Source organism: Homarus americanus, unplaced genomic scaffold (genome assembly GCF_018991925.1).
Source record: "Homarus americanus isolate GMGI-L3 unplaced genomic scaffold, GMGI_Hamer_2.0 scaffold32583, whole genome shotgun sequence".
In the NCBI taxonomy this organism is placed as follows: domain Eukaryota; kingdom Metazoa; phylum Arthropoda; class Malacostraca; order Decapoda; family Nephropidae; genus Homarus; species Homarus americanus.
In genome coordinates, this window is record NW_024713129.1 from 25,251,770 (window position 1) to 25,268,902 (window position 17,133).

At 41.2% G+C, this 17,133-nt stretch overlaps 1 protein-coding gene across 1 annotated transcript in view; it reads right to left on the reverse strand.

Moving 5' to 3' along the window:
* Nucleotides 1–17,133, reverse strand: part of LOC121869635 — a 416,339-nt gene that overhangs the window by 243,563 nt on the left and 155,643 nt on the right. The window contains exons 27-29 of the mRNA XM_042371146.1: nt 2,579–2,767; nt 1,810–1,993; nt 935–1,075 (exon numbers count right to left, since the gene is read on the reverse strand). Of these exons, the coding sequence (XP_042227080.1) occupies nt 935–1,075; nt 1,810–1,993; nt 2,579–2,767 (514 nt within the window). The remainder of the gene's footprint in view (nt 1–934; nt 1,076–1,809; nt 1,994–2,578; nt 2,768–17,133) is intronic.

The window sequence follows — 17,133 nt, forward strand, 5'->3', positions numbered from 1 at the left end:
ATGAGAGATTTCCGGTAAAAAACTCTCTCTCTCTCTCTCTCTCCTCGCAACTTAAGCGTATTTTTCTTACGAGGTATCAACTATACCTGTACGAGGATTACCCCGGGGGTTAGGTTACAATTTCCAATTTCAAACTCAAATTTTTCAAAAAAATTTATGTATAGTGCAAACTACTGTATAGCATGTTTATATTCAAATTAATTACTATCTTATAAGAATCACAGCAATGTAAATTATATTCTCCCAGGTGAGTTCAGTGACATTTTATAGGAGAAAACTTAAACTCCTCTATATGACAGATAAATAAATATGCACTGGGTAAACCTTGGAGCCGGCTGTCAAAACACCTCACATCCCCTCCTCCTCCCTGGGCCCATACAAGTCTAAATCCAGTGATGGAGGGCAGTGAATACCGTATTCAAGGACTGTGTGCTGGAGTACTGTGTGTATTGGAGTACCATGTATGTTGCAGTACCACGTTTGTGGCAGTAGTGTGTATTGCAGTAGCGTGTGTGTGCAGTACTATGTTTGTTACAGTACCATGTGTGTATCAGTACAATGTGTGTTACAGTACCATGTGTTTTGCAGTACCATATAATGCCAAGTAGTGACGTGCCTTCCTAATATTATGTATTTTAGTAATTATTAGATGTTTTAATTGCCTGTACATTGGCCTGGAAAGTTAATGCAAGGCATATACATATGCAGGTACAAAACTAGAAGTCACATTCTGGATTGAACAAAAAAATAATTATGAATAAAAATACCAGAGATAAACAAAATTATATGTTTCTTACAAAAGTTTTTACCAGAGTGACTGATTCCAGCAGGTACTAAAAAAAAAATATTAAATATCCAGTACAGCTATCTTTATATTGAAGAGAGATCACTACTGTAATACGTTTAGAGACCCTTAAGACTAGGTATGTCTCACCTGGAAACTGGAGAAGTGTGGCAGGTACATGTGTCATGATAGTTTGTGAAGATAATGATCCATCATCTCCGCTTTTATCACCAATTACCCCCAACAAATCTAGCATTTCTCCTTCAGTGTCACTGGTAACTTTCTTTACACCTGATAAGAGGGAAAATTATTTCTTCCAGCAAAAACCTCCTTGAAGATAAGAGAACACATTGCTTCTGCAAAGTATGACCAATCAGTAACCCCAATAATGCTTTTCCCATTCATAACATTAATTCTATGGGAAAACACACCAATATCACCTAACATTTTGTTTTATAGGAAGGAATCTATGACATAAATAGAGGGCATATTGCATGTTTATAACACTATACTTTAAAAACTATATAAAAAATGTAAAAAGTAATATTGAGGTGGAGGAACAGAGATACTAATACGGACAAGAAAGCAGTGTGATAACATCTCTTTTTAATCCTTCACACCATTTTTTTTTTTTGTACAGGTTGACAACCCTTTATCCGAAATTCCGAAAACTGAAAAGCTCTGAAAACCGAAAGTTTTTTTGTGGGTCATATTATTATTATTATTATTATTATTTTTTTTTTTTTTTTTTTTAAACAGTGATTAGCCATTCTGAAAACTGAAAAATTCCGAAATCCGAAATTCCTCTGGCCCCAAGGATTTCGGATAAGGGATTGTCAACCTGTATCATATTCGCCACTTATCAGCTTACTAGCCATTTGGGTGCTCTATCCAGTGTTAGTACAGGAGGAAACTGGAACCCGGGAAACCTGTGGTGCTTGGTCGGGTCACACTGGATAACACCCTTCTCACTTAGAACTTATGAAATACAAGTAAATACGTACTGAAAGTGATTCCAACATTACCCAGATATGTGGCTGCCATAGATATAATAACATCCTTATCAGTAGATGATGGTCCCAAGAGAAGTAGAAATGGAGTCTTGTGGGTGCGAATGAGTGTGTATACTGCATCCACTACCAGAGCCACCCCCATAGTAATACCCCTGTGACTACACATCAGCTCATCCACACCCTGGGAAATCAAAACCTGGAAAGAAATCATATTTTCAATTCGCACAAAAAAGGTAAGAAGGTAATATTTTGACAATGAAAATTTCAAATAAGATCTTTTCTTTTAAAATTTTACATATCTAAAAATTAAGAATTCTGGTCACTCACTGAGAACTTCTGAAGTATGAAAACCTATTGATGGCCAAGGGAGAAGGTGAAAGGCCAAAACTACCTCCAAAAAGTTGACTAGAGGAGTAGGGGCTCTGGAAACTTACCATTATAGTTATGATGGTACAGGTGTAGTCGAGTTACTTAAAGTTTTAACTGTTCAATCAGATGCTTCACTAGCCAAATATGACAATGAATGGATATTTGAAAAGGTTCTTAGTGCTGAACTGGAAGCAATTACATCATTCTTTGCAATAAAGTGTCCTGTCATTGAATGATTACACCCTCAGTCAGCTGAGGGGCTCAGTCATAGGCTTCTTAGGGGTTGGGACCCTCAGGTCACCCAATGAGGAATGTAAGCTATGTGAATTAGTACTATACTAACACCTTAAAATTTCCTACTCAATGAAATATGAGAAATGAAACACAAATCTTTGTAAAAATAATAGCAAACCTTTGTAATCTCCGTTGACGCTGTTTCTTCGGCCAGATACTTGGGTCCAATATCATCACTTAAAGCAATGTTTGTACCAAGGTTTGGCAGCCAGACTGGGACTCGTGGTGTCTTGGGTAAGTCATCTACTATTCCAATGCCACCTTCAATGACACATCTTTGAATTTCATGCCAAACAAGCTCTTGTACCTTATGGAGAGTTAAGCATAATCTTATAAAAAGAAGTTCTTATACACTGATAATCAAGTAGAGTATTACAAAAAGTATGATGCATTTCAAAACTGACACTTCAGTAAATTATCAAAAAATTAATCATTCCCCAGTTTCAACACATCACATTTATAATTACCAGTATATGAAAAGTTTCATCCACTCTGACAACCCCAGATATTTATGTTATACAAATTATGTAAGCCTCCATCTACCTGTATACAGTTGCCTCTCAAATTATGCAGACTTAATTTATGCATTTTGGGAATAATTTTGGTGTTGTATTTTTTATAATTTTTAACATTTACATGGACATACAGTAAACCCTCAACATTAAACAGGGTTAGGTTCCTCAAAGAAAATAAAAGTGAATGTCAAATCTGGAAGTGTTAAACTTAAGACATTTTTGGAAAAATAGGGTTAGGGGATTCACACCCCCAAGAGGTACCTTTTATGAGTAATATTGTTCATTTTAAACACTGTACAGTAAATTAAATACAGGTAAACTTCTATTTGCGATGGGTTAGGTTCCTGAAAACCCCATCGCAGGTCAAAATATCATAAATTAGGTCCATTGTAACATGGGGTTCATTGGGAAAGGTTCTTGGTCAGTCAAACACCCATATGTACAGTAAACCCATGGTAACTCGGTATTTGATATCTCGTAATTTCATATAATTCGGCACAGACATGGCCTCAAAATTTAGTATAGAATTACTCGAGAAATGCCAAGATATATGAAATTATCTGGGAAAATCTCAGCATATTAGGCCGCATGAGTAACAGTAAAGCCAGGCGGGACACCGCGCCGCGCTCCAAGCGTAAGCCAGTCTGGCTCTTGTTATTGTTGTAGTCGGATGTGCGAGGCTTGTCTCTCTACACTTTGCTCTCTGCTTGTGTTCTCCCTCATCAAACATCACTGATATGGCATCTGCACCTTCAAGGAGCTTTAGGAAGGGCATGAAGCTAAACTCCCTGAGCCTTCATGATAAAAATAAAGTGTTAGACCGAGTGGATATTGGCGCATCCATGCGTATAGTGTGAGGAGTTTGGGATCAAGCCCAGGACATTTTACGACATACAAAGGAATTGGGAAAGGATTTGGAAGCACTTTTTAAGTCTAGAGGATACTGCCAGCTCAAATAAATGCAAAAAAGAATTAAGCCTGCAAAGTTTACTGATTTAGATCAAGCTGAACAAGCGGTACAAGCAGGAATGTGAGTCTGGCATCAACGTATGCAGAGTGGACATTCAAAATGCCGCAGCTCGCTTACCACAACACCTTAAGATACAAGGCTTCAACACAAGTGCTGGTTGACTTTTCAATTTCAGAAGCCGTCATTGCTTGGTTAACTGGAAAGTTGTTGGCGAGTCTTCCAGTGTTGATGAAGGAAGTGTTGAACCCTCCAGGAAACGTCTTGCGAAAATTATTGAAGACGTTCAGTTATTGGTCAGCCAGATAAATAACACTGATGAAAAAGTCTTTTTTTTTGGAAGGCTCCACCATCCAACGCCCAGGCTTACAGGCACGAGGCACACATAGCTGGCAGGAAGATGGCAAAGGATCACGTCTCGATTCTTGTCTGTGCCAATGCTGACGGCATCCACTGGTTGGAACCGATGGTTGTGGGAAAGGCAAATAAGCCGCGAGCTTTAAAAAATATCATGAACACCTTACCAGTGATTCACAAGGGGAATAAGACTATCTGGTTCACTTGCAACATCTTCCACACCTGGTTTCACAGCCACTTTGTACCTGTTGTCATCAGGCATCAGACAGAAGTGCTAGGTATTTCTAGGGATAATGTGAAGGCCATCCTGCTCCTCTATAACGCCCCTGCACATCCTGCTGTGGAGGAGCTTGTGGGACGTGGTGGTCATATCAAGGTCTTGTATCTCCAACACCACCTCCATAACCCTTTCACCGCATGTCACGCACTTGCCATTTTATTCTGGCTACTGCCAGATGATTTTATTCAGCTTAGGGTAACCTGCTGCTGTTAAAGGGTTAATACAGCCACTGGACCAGGGAGTGATCGAGTCCTGCAAGCGCCACTACAGGTACAAGTACCAGGGGGAATGCCTTGTGGTGTTGGAGGACGAGGGTGATACAGAGGTTGACACGAGGGGAGCTCGCACTTTGGAAAATTACAAAGCCTACAACATATGTAATGCAATGTTTAACTGGGCAGAGGCACGGAAAAGCCTCAGTGTAACTACCCAAGCCAATGCGTGGAACAGACTTTTGAAAGGCACTGAGGTCAAGGTCAACTTTGCAGGGTTTGGCATTGATGATTTTGTGAACGTGCTACACCGAGGTGGCGAAACTGGGGTGCGAGGACAATGTTTTTGAGTGGCTGGAGGTACACAATGCAGAACAAGGATTTTGTCATGACACAGAGGAGGAGATAGCTAAAAGTGTCTCTGAAGAAAAGACAGAAGAACAAGATGACGAATGTGATGACAAAGATCCCAGTCCACGGCCTAAGCTCTCTGATCTCAGATTTCACTTGGACAAGGCCTTGGAGGCAGTGGGGCAGTTGCCTGACCTAGAGAAACACTACTCAACTCTTAGAGACATCAGGGCAGATGTCAAAACACATCAACACACCAACTTCAAGCAAGGGAAAATATCTGATTTCTTTAAACCTGTGTCATCCTTCCTCCAGCAGTGAAGCCTCCTTAGTGATACCTTCAGTATCAGGATACAGTGATCCCTCGGTTAACGAACGCCTCAGTTAACGAAATTTCGGTTAACGAATTACCTTCCATAAGATTCTTCACTTCGGTTAACGAAAAAATTTCGGTTAACGAATTCCTTACGAATTTTTCCCAACATGTTTTCGCCTGCATTTGGCTGCTCACTAGCTGTAGTATTAGTCCGCCAATACAGTAATTGGTTTTAGGGCTTAAATTCGTTACCATTTTAATAAATATCAAGAAGGTTGTATTATTCAATAATTTTAAAAGTTTTATATTAAATTTTTTAGTCATTTTAACAATTATTGAACATAACTGAAGTACTGGAAACAATTTTTTTGCACGCTAAACAGCCACTCAACACACCAAGCTTGGCGTCAGTTTGTTTATCGGTTCAGAGGAAGGAACAGCTTGTTCGAGACTCTTCAACATAAACGCTTTTTTTCTGTGTTCCAGTCAAATTATTGGTCATTTTGAAATATATTTGTGTTGATTTAAAGAAAATAATCTTGAATTACACCAAGTGAACTAAAATTTTATGGGTGAAATGGCACCATGGGGTGACTTCTCTTCCACCCCAATGCCTTCTCTTCTCCCTTCTCCACCCCCATTCTAATTCCCATCATCATCATCATCCAGGAGCCTTCATCATACACACCTCAAAGTATGTGTACTTTTCTACCTTTTTTGTTGAATTTAGGCAATTTTCGGTGAGCTGGAACCAATTACCCAAAAACCCATTGAAACAATGGTTTCGGTTAACGAGCAACCTTCTAGAACGAATTGTGCTCGTTAACTGAGGGACCACTGTACTCTTCCTCAGACACCACTTCCAGCAGTGCCAGTTTAGTACAATGAGTGATTATACAGTGTACTGTACATCTTATAGTGTTAACATAGTGTTTAAGTGAATATACCCTGTAGTGTTTAAATGAAAATACAGGTAGTCCCCAACTTACGACTGCTTGGACTTACGTCCATCGGTACTTACGACCTGCTCTGACCTTACGACCGTCGGGACATATGACCGCGGCAGTCGGGACCAAAAATATTTTCAAATGATGCGCGCATTTTCTATACCGAAACGTTTCTGTCCCGGGCGAGAGCATGGGTACACTCACTCAGTGGAGCGCTTAGCCGACCACAATATAATCATCAACAAAGCTATTGACCTCGGGCTTCTGAGAAGTCTTATACCATGGCTTACAGACTTCCTCAGTGACCGACGCCAAGCTATACGCTTCCGAGGGGCTGTCTCCACCTTTCAGTCACTCACCTGTGGCGTCCCCCAAGGCACCAAGATGGGACCACTCTGCTTCCTTATGCTCATCAATAATGCCCTAAGAGAAACCCCTGCTCGCTGGAAATATGTCGACGACTCCACCATTGGGATCAGCGTCAACAATTCTGCTTCCGACTATACCGCCCTTCAGGATTTATTGAACAGTCTCCAAAACTGGGCCACCAACAACCATGTCACCATCAACCATACCAAGACCATGGTTATGCACATCAACCTCTCCTCCGACATTGTCCCACCTCCTTCCATAACTTTAGGTCCGAACACACTCCAGGTTGTAGATTCCACGAAGCTCCTCGGCGTCACCAAAGACAACAAACTAAATTGGAAACCACACGTCAGTGAAGTTGTCAAATCCTCCAGTTTCCATCTCCACCTCCTCCGCCGACTCAAGTCCCTCGGAGTTCCTGCACCCGAGCTCCTCAGTGTTTACTCAGAATTCATACTTCCCAAGCTCACCTATGCCTCCCCTACCTGGTCTTCCTCCCTAAATGCTACACAATGTAAACACCTAGAAAAAGTGCAAAAGAGGGCATGCAAGATTATTCTCTCCCCTTCCTACTCCACATATCAAGAAGCGCTCAACACACTGACCCTTTCGACTCTCACTGACCATCACCACGACCTCATCTGCAAATTTGGTAAGAAGCTTCTACGCCATCCTCGACACCGGCTCCTACTACCACCCGAGATCCCTAGCCCGAGAATTGCTGTTCGACACCACAACCGCATCCAGCCCATACGTGCACGAACTGATCGCTATAAGAACAGCCCAGTCCCAACCATTGTAAAAATTATCGATAACTTGTAATAAACCAGTGTATTCACTCCCAGTAAATACTACTTCTTGCACTGTCACTATGTTGAAATGCCCTGTAGTTTGAGCTTTTCCCCATCTAGTTATTATATATCTTATTTATATCACTTATGTTATTTGTATATTATTTGTAATTCAAAACCCATTCCCCAAATATGTAACTGTATATTTTCAGCTTTCTGGCTGCCAAGCTCTTTCAATAAACCGTTAATTATTATTATTATTATTTAGTTGGTGTTTGGCTATCGTATCCTATACTGATCGCGCTGTGAACTTTCATTATTATCGTATTTAATTCGACTTTATAATGACTGGAAAGAGTAAAAGTGAGAGTGCTGGTGGTGCTCCAAAGAAAAGGAGACAGGCAATTACTTTTGAGATGAAAATGAAGATAATAACTCAGCATGAGAATGGAAAAACTGTAGCAACAATCTCACACGACCTAGGTTTCTCACACTCGACCATATCCACTATTCTGAAGGACAAGGAACGTATTCGTGATGTAGTGCAAGGAACAACACTTATAAAGGGAACTATAATTTCAAAGAAAAGACAAGGTCCTATTCACGATATGGAAAATTATTGGTGATATGGATAGAAGACCAGATACAGAAGCATGTACCCTTAAGCCTTCTAACCATACAGGCTAAAGCAAGAAGCCTGTTCCAAAGCCTGAAGGAGCAGGCAGGAGATGAATGTGATCAAACCTTTACAGGAAGTCATGGGTGGTTTGATAGATTTAAAAAACGCTACAGTCTACACAATGTTAAGGTGAGTGGAGAGGCAGCTAGTGCCGATGTCGGTGCAGCCGAAGCTTTTAAGGAGGAGTTAGATGAAGTGATTGTGGAAGGGAATTATTTGCCTGAGCAAATATTCAATGTGGATGAGACTGGATTATTGTGGAAGCGCATGCCTGAGCGGACATACAGTTTCAAAGAAGTTAATGCAAATGAAGTTATTTCGGATATTAGTAACAAGATAGTGGAGTTAGGTAAACAGCTGGAGTAATAAAAGAACAAATTACTATACAGTAGTACAGCACAGAATACTGTACATAAGTGCCACACTGTTTACTTAGCATCTCCCCTCTATCACTTAGACCACCTGTATCACCTACCATGTGTCTGTATCACCAACCATGCACCTGTCACCTACCATATGTCTGTGTCACCTACCATGCATTTGTGTCACCTACCATGTGTCTGTGTCACCTACTATGATGCTAAATTCTTTGCATGCAATGCTGGTAAATGTTACTTTTTGACAATTAGTAATTACAAGTACACATACAGTGAGTTCTGCTATAACGCGTGTTTTGATAACGCGAATTTGCTCTAACGCGATTTATGAATTCGGAACAATATTTGTATAACGCGAACGCTTGTTTGCTATAACGCGATTTTTGCTTACTATTTCTCCAATTTTGTGGTATTAACTGTGAATATGGTAAAGAAGAATATCTCCAAAAGGCGTTCTGATGATAGAATTCCCGGTGATTATCGTAAAAGAAAGGATATAACACTTGAAGAGAAGCTCGATGTTATCAACCTCAAAATCACCCTTCTCCCCCATCAAGTTACATTCATATTTTTTCAAGGTAAAGTGTTAAATTTACTGTATGATTTCATTATTAGATATGAATGTAACATTTATTTAGACTGTGCTATCCTTTGTGTTAGGCTAACTACTAAATTTTTTCGATTTCGAGTAATCTGCACCTAACCCTATTTTCTCCATAAGCCCTGTTATTTCTATTACGCGATTTTCCATAACACGATATTTTACAAGAACACAATTATCGCGTTATAGCAGAACTACCTGTATATGGGCCAATAATTTTTATTGATGTATTTTTGTTGGGGGATGGGGAGTGCCTCGATAAGTCGGAATTTGGGATAATTCGGCAAGGCCAAAGCCCCATATATGCCAAGTTATTAAGGTTTTACGATGAATTAACCAAAAAATTCCTAGAAAACTACCAACACTTCAATACAATTAAACAAGACTCACCACATCATTAAGAACAAGTCTAGTCATCATCAAATGTCCCCTTCAAAGCTAAGGGGACCCTTAAGGTGAAGTGGAGACATCAACTTGGTTACCACACAGATTTTACAGTCTGAAGAATGAGCAAAACGCTCATTTCACAATCATAAAAACACGATAATAATGATGGGACTCAAATCTTTCATGAAAAAATACAAGAAATGTTGCAATGCAGGTGTGGTAGGGGATTAGTGGGTCTCATATTACTGACCTAACCTGATCAGTGACAGGTGGAGGTGGAGTGCGGGATTAGTGGTTTCATACAATGTCAGCTCACCCATGGTCAGGGTGGGGGATTAGTGAGTCTCATGACCTGAAGATGCCTTGAATAAAGATGAAAGCTAAGTGGCAAATATATTTATGGCTAGCAAAAGAGTGCATAAACTTTTATTCACAACATCTGCTATAATTGTGTTTGAGAAATGAATTTGGTACCATTGCATATATGGAGATGTATTCCTGGTGATGTTATTTTTTACCTATGAGATTTATAGTGTTGTATATGAAGGGTACTGGTATTAAGCTCATATTATTACAGAAACATTACTAATTAATGAATGACAAATGAACAATATTGTATCATGAATGAGTTACAGTACAATGACAGCGAGGGGCAGGAGTCGGTGATATTCACTGGGTGGGGGGTCAACTTTTTTTTTGGGGGGGGGGTTCACATGGTTAATTTCTCCCCCCAGAGTCGCTACTTTCTTTCCTACCTCACATGTATAAATTTCTATTCATAGCATCTGTTCTAACTGTGTTAAAGAGATGAATTTAATACCATAACGATACTGAAAAAAAATTCTTTACCAGGCTTTCCCAATAAAAGATAAGAAATTGTCCCCAAAACAATAATTGAGAGACATAAACAAAATAAAAGTTACTCTACTTCCTCACTGTGCTAATAAGTATAAATACCGTATATAAAATCCTCGTGGGATTTAGTATTACAGCAATTAAAACACAAATTCGCAGAGCCTTCTTTTGTGTGTATTTACAGTTGAATCGCCAGGCAAGGAGATGAAGGTCGTGATGTATATGGTGGGGGGTGAAGGAGGGGGTTTTGAGAATTGCAATTAAATCCCAGGTAGTGACGTGTCCTCTTAATATTACTTATTAAGTACTTATTGGATGTTTTAATTGCCTGTATGTTGGCCTGGTGAGTTAGCTAGGAATTAACATACCTAGGTAACATGCTGAGCGTCGCATACTGAGGTGAACAAAAATATATATAAAAAAATAAAAATCTATATACAGTAAAACCTCGATTAACTGACTTTCAGATTAACCGTCAATCCCGAACCCCTAATATTTTTTTTTTTTTTTTTTATGGGGATTAGCCCAAACGGGCACAGGTCACTGACCCACATCGGGGCCTAGGGGGCGATAATGTAATAATATTAATAATGATAATGATAATAACAATAATAATAATAATAATAATAATAATAATAATAATAATAATAATAATAATAATAATAATAATAATAATAATAATAAAGAACCATAAAGAAATGCAAAAATGAAAAAAAATCAAGAGTGAGAAACAATTTACCTGTATGTATGTTGTGTTGTCAATAGTAAGAGAAACAATTGAGACCCTGCAATTGTGTGTAAATGAGGCAGAAAGTCAGATCAGCAACCTGGGACTTGGTCACAATTTTTGTGATGACATGTTCTTTGACTTTTCCATTTTTTATTCAAGGTTTCTGTGCTGTTTCATATTTATTTACTAAAGTGGTTAATGTTTTAAAGCAAATTCTATTGAAATAGGAATGGAAAATGAATAGAGGGACTTAAATGAGGTAGGTTAGGGAAAGGTACTTTGAAAATGTATACAGTTAACCCTCACTTTACGCGGTTAATGTAACCCGGAGGGTACCGCGGAAAGTGAGGAACGCGTAAAGTGAATAACATAACATATGGGATTAATTGAAATGGAGTCCAGGCCGATCCCCAAACTCCACTTTTTGACGACACATAACTATGTTGCAGTAAAAATTTTATCTTAACTTTATGATGGTATGAAAAAACAAGTAATATAGAAGAGGTTAGGTTAGGAAAGATAAAGGTTAACATAGGAAAAATAAAGGTAAGGTTAGAAAACTAAAAATTATGTGGAACACTTACGGTAGTAGAAGAGATGGGTCGGCATACGGGGATGGAGGCTGGTTCCGAGGCAGAGGGCAGATTACTGGCCCTCAGGTGAATCACCATTACTAGGTGAATCATCATCACTGTCACTTACAGTTGTCAGGGCTTCCCTGACAAATCCCTCAAAGTCAACTTCACTGTCACTATCACTGGCTTGGGCTGGCTGTGGTGGGTTGCGGGTGAAGAAATCTGTTATGCTTTGCTGACGGCTGGCGTTGATGTTGTCGTGATACACCTTGATGTACGGCTCCATAGCCTGCACCAGCCGGTTATGGAAGACTTCATAGCGGTCATCGTCATTGTCGCGGGAAAGGAAGGACTTCATCTTCTCTGCACACTCCATGGCACCCTTAATATCACTATTACTTAAATTGTGTTCTTCGGAGACTGCCGCACCTTCTTCCTCCTCTTCACTGACGTGTTCTTCTTCCAACATCTCGTCGGCAGTCACTTCAGGATTTCTGATCACCTCCAGGATGTCGTCGTTGGTGGTCTCGGAGAAGCCTGGAACTGTAACAGTCTGCGCAGCTTCTCTGGCAAGGTCCACTGCTACTGCAACATTCTGAACCTCACCAGTCACAGATTGACTCCTCCTCTCACCTGGTATTCCATGCAACACATGTCTCCATGCGTGACGAATTGTAGCAATAGACAGCTGATCCCATGACTCCACCAAGATGTCCACAGCTTTCTTGATGTTAAATACTCTCCAGAATTGTTTGAAGAGTATTTTTTGCTGTTCTAACTGTTGTTCCTCATCTTCGTCGCTCTTGCTATCGGTGGTGGTGTCACTCAGGTTACGCAACTCTTCCCTGGTGTTGGTGTAGTCGTTCAGGAGCTGGAATTTTTTTGTTGAGAATGCAGCTTTCACATTGCAAATCAACTCCTGGTCCATGGGCTGTAATATAGACGTAGTGTTGGGAGGAAGGAAGACCACTTTTACGTTGGGGTGACGATCTAACAGTAGGGGCGAGTGTCCTGGTGCGTTGTCCAGCAGCAACAAAATATTAAATGGGACATTCTGTCGCTCACAGAATTTCTTTACATCGGGAACAAAACAGTCATCAAACCAGGAGAGGGACAGTGTAGAGAACATCCATGCCTTACGTGCTGTCAGCCAGTGGACATTTAGCTTGGTCATGTCCATGCTCTTGTAGGCGTGCGGCTTGCGGGCTGTGTGGATCACCGATAACTTGAGCTTACAGGTACCGGAGGCATTGGTGGTAAACAGGACGGTGATGCGTTCCTTCTGCATTTTCCGGCCCCGAATCCTGCTGGCATTCTTCACAACGAAGGACTTGGAAGGTAGTTTTTTCCAGAAAAGACCAGATTCGTCCATGTTAAACACCTGGTCGTCACTGTACTGTCCTTCCTCCATAATCTCACGTAAAAACGGAGGAAATTCCCGAGCCGCAGCACGATCAGCACTCGCTTCTTCACCACCAATGTTTATATTGGTGATCTTGTTCCGGATCTTAAACCTCTGTAACCACCCAGAGGAAGCATTAAAGGGTTTGGGCTCTGAAGTTCCCATCTTTCGTGCCACTGCCATGTACAGTTCACGTGCGTAGTCCTTCACAGAGCGCGTGTCGATCGCCATGTTCCGTCGCGCCTGACGCACCAAGTACCTCACAAGTAATTTTTCTGTCTTGAGAAGCACCTGGTTGTGAAAATACTTGATCATAGAAACACCTGTAGACTTTGTGATCTTCATGTGCTCCTTTATCTTGGCTGAATCCTTCTTTATAGTCCGGATCGTAGATTCGTTCACGCCATGCTGGCGCGCCAAATCAACCTGCCTTGTTCCTTTCTCCAACTCTTGGATGATGCTATACTTCACCTCGTAGCTTAAGGAACGTCGTGTCTTCTTTGGTTTAGTGCCGCTGGGTCCAGGTAAGGAAAGGTTTCTCTCTGGGGGTGGTGGTCCGGCGGAAGCCATTTTACGGAACAATGGATGCGCGTTTACACGGAGTGGCCTGGAGGGATGAAACTGCCGCGGCTAGGTCAAGCGTCGTCTCTCCTCCCTCCCTCCCTCCCCCGGGTGGACACGTCATAATACTTTAAGCCAATTCCAGCTAGCAGCAGAGGGGGGTAGGGATGCATGGCCAATCACAGGTCTGATACGTCATATGACGTCAGTGATAACGCAACAAAGACACACACTGCGCAACCTTACCGCGCCGCTTGCCCAAGCGGAGGGAGGAGGAGGGAGAGGCAGGCAGGCGGGCGGGTGGGTGACGCGTAGGGCAAATCTAAAAATAGCGTCGCGCCGGACACACTCCGCGTAATGGGGTTCACGTACCGCGTAATGTGAGCACGTGAGGTTCTGGCAAGGCACCGCGTTAACGGTGAACCGCGGAATGCGGGACCGCGTAATGTGAGGGTTGACTGTATTTTATTTCCGTGGACTTTATGTACTATTAACCGACCTTTTGAATTATCCGTCGGCCCCTTCCCCCATATGTGGTCAGTTAATCAAGGTTTTACTGTAATTCCAGCATGCGAGGCACTCATGAATGGAGCTGTATGTGAAGTTTTCCACCGTGTACTAGGAAAAGTGAGAGTCTAAGCTATGTGTCTCACACAGACAGATACAAGAGCTGTATTTGTATATGCAAACACCACTGTGGATTAAAATGCAGTAATATCTCCATTAGACCGAACTCTCCAATGCCCGGACTTAAAATTGGCTCTGAATTTTTCTGGAAAAATTCTCTCGATTCCAGTCTCTGAACTAGTTTCCAAGGTTGAATTGATTGATTAATTTATTGTGGCAATTACATACCTGACAACGAAACAGCTTAGGTCATATGTCGTCAAATTAAAATTAAGGCTTAAAAGTCTAAAATAAAATAATGCAAGGTAAAAACACAATATATAACATAGAACTTTCTTATAAACCATTTAAACATTAATAAACAAAACACAAAAGACAGTAAGACACCATCCCTCTCGGGAGAGGTGCTTACAATGAAGGTCTCTGTGACCGGGGGCTTCCATCAGGAGGTTTCAAAAAATTAATGAGACCAGGCAATCATCACAATGGGGAGGGGGGTGCCCTTTCCATTAAATACCATGAGTCAGACGTGTGTGGCCAATGAAGAGGCGGGCCAAAGCAGTCTCTCGGTGGCATGACAGTCCCTAATATCCCCAGGCACCCAATGCAGGGTGGATGTCGCGGGGCTTGTTTACCCTGAAGGCATCCCACCTGCATTTCCAACTGATGCGGATGGAAGCTCTTATTACTCGCTTCATATCAGAGGGAGTTACAGGGGAACGACTTGCCACTGGGCAAGAAGCAGCTGCTTTCGCCACATGGGCCGGAACCCAGCAAAATCTGAGTTTCTGGCCCCAACGTCAGATGAGAAACAGCCACTGTACAATAGCTATAACCAAGGGATGGGGCAATGAGACACTAGCTAAGGCCTGGAAAGCACTGCAAGAATCGCTAAAAAATTGTAAAATCACTATGAGGTTGGGGAAAATAACCTTGAGGGCAAGTAAAATACCTGAAAGCTCTGCCATAATGAGGAGACAACCATCCTGACAGAAGTCAGGAAAGACCACCCCAAAACCCACTCCAGTATCCGACTTAGAGCCATCGGTGTAAACAGGGATGGTCCCAGTGTGCATGACTCTCCTCTGCTGCCGATTTGTTATTATCTTCGCCTATCAATTTTCTCTCTTTATACTGTGGTTATTACGTGAGACAGCTGACCACCAAGCTCTATTTCTCCGTCATTTGTGGCTGGCCTGACCGTCCTTGATGTCAATAATGTTAGGGCTGTGGACTTGCTGACAGGCCAGTCATTTATTCTTACTCCCAAGATGTTATCACTGGCTACTGTTTTAAACTAGCTCTGTCTTTTTGTTTACCTGTTTAATATGTTGTTAGCTATCACCTGGACAAGTGCTATATTTAGGACATTTGCCTTGATGGAGATATAAACAATGCTAAGCTTATATTGTTTGTGATTTTGTGCTGCACTTTTGCTGCACTTCTAGTTGATAAATATATCCAGACAGTACCAGATGCCATATATATTTGTTAACTACCCCCAGGACAGCTAGTGGGAGATGTAACCTAGTAATAAATACACATACATGCACACGGGCAGCCAGAGTGAATGGGTGGTGCTGTCGAAGTTTTGCCATTCACCTTTTTTGTGTGTCGTTGTGTTGGTGCAGTGGCTTAGGTGTTGCTGTGGTCGTGCCAGATGATCAGACTAGATTCAGAGTGAAAGTTATGAAGACTGCCTGGTTGTGGCCCTGGCTGGGTGGTGGTGGGTTATAGACGATACTCAAAGCCAACACCAGGTTTACCACCAGTGTGTAGAAAGTTGATGAAACACATAGTGAGTGTCAGTTGACACCATAATAGTCACTAGAAATGTTATACACCTCTGTACAAAGTGCAGAAAGGAGCCAATGGTGCCAAGTGAAGGCTTCTTCAGCAGTGACCAGCAGGAGTTAGTTAGTGGCGCTGGTTGTGTTCCGCCGATGCCTGTCAGACAGTGTCCCTGATAACATACCTGGATGTGTCCCTCAACCCCACTGTTAAAAATTATGTGGCTGCCGCATGCATAATGTTACCTACGTCATAGACCATGGTGTTTACCTGAACATAAGGGAGAACAGCTGAGCAATCTTCAGCATTCACTCATTATATTCTGTCCTGTCTCCTACAAGCTACAGTGATCCCTCAGTTAACGAATTACCTTCCATAAGAATCTTCAATTCAGTTAACGAACAAAAATTTGGTTAACGAAATTCTTACGAAATCATGTCAACATGTTTTTGCTTGTTCACCAGCTGGAATATTTGTCCGCCAATACAGTAATCGGTTCTAGGGCTTAAATTCGTTTCCATCTGAATATCAAGAAGGTTGTACTGTACTATTCAATAATTTTCCAAGTTTTATATTAATTTTTTTAGTAATTTTATCACTTATTTAACATAATTGCAGTACAGGAAACTAGTTTTTGGTGCGCCAATCAGCCACTTGACTCACCCACCAAGACGTCAGTTTGTATCTCTGGTCAGTGGAGGTAACATCTTGCTTGTGGCTCTCTTGAACATAAACTATTTTTACATTTTTACAGTATACAATTATTGGTCATTCTGAAATTTATTTAACATATTGTATTGACAATATATAGTGCAGTGCAGTGTTGATTTAAAGAAAATAATCTTGAATTACAACCTAGTGAACTTAAAATTTTATGGGTGAAATGATAGCATGAAGCATGGGGTGATTTCTCTTCCACCCCCACTTCCTTCCCTTTTCCTCCACCCCATTTCTAATTCCCATCATCATCATCAACCAGG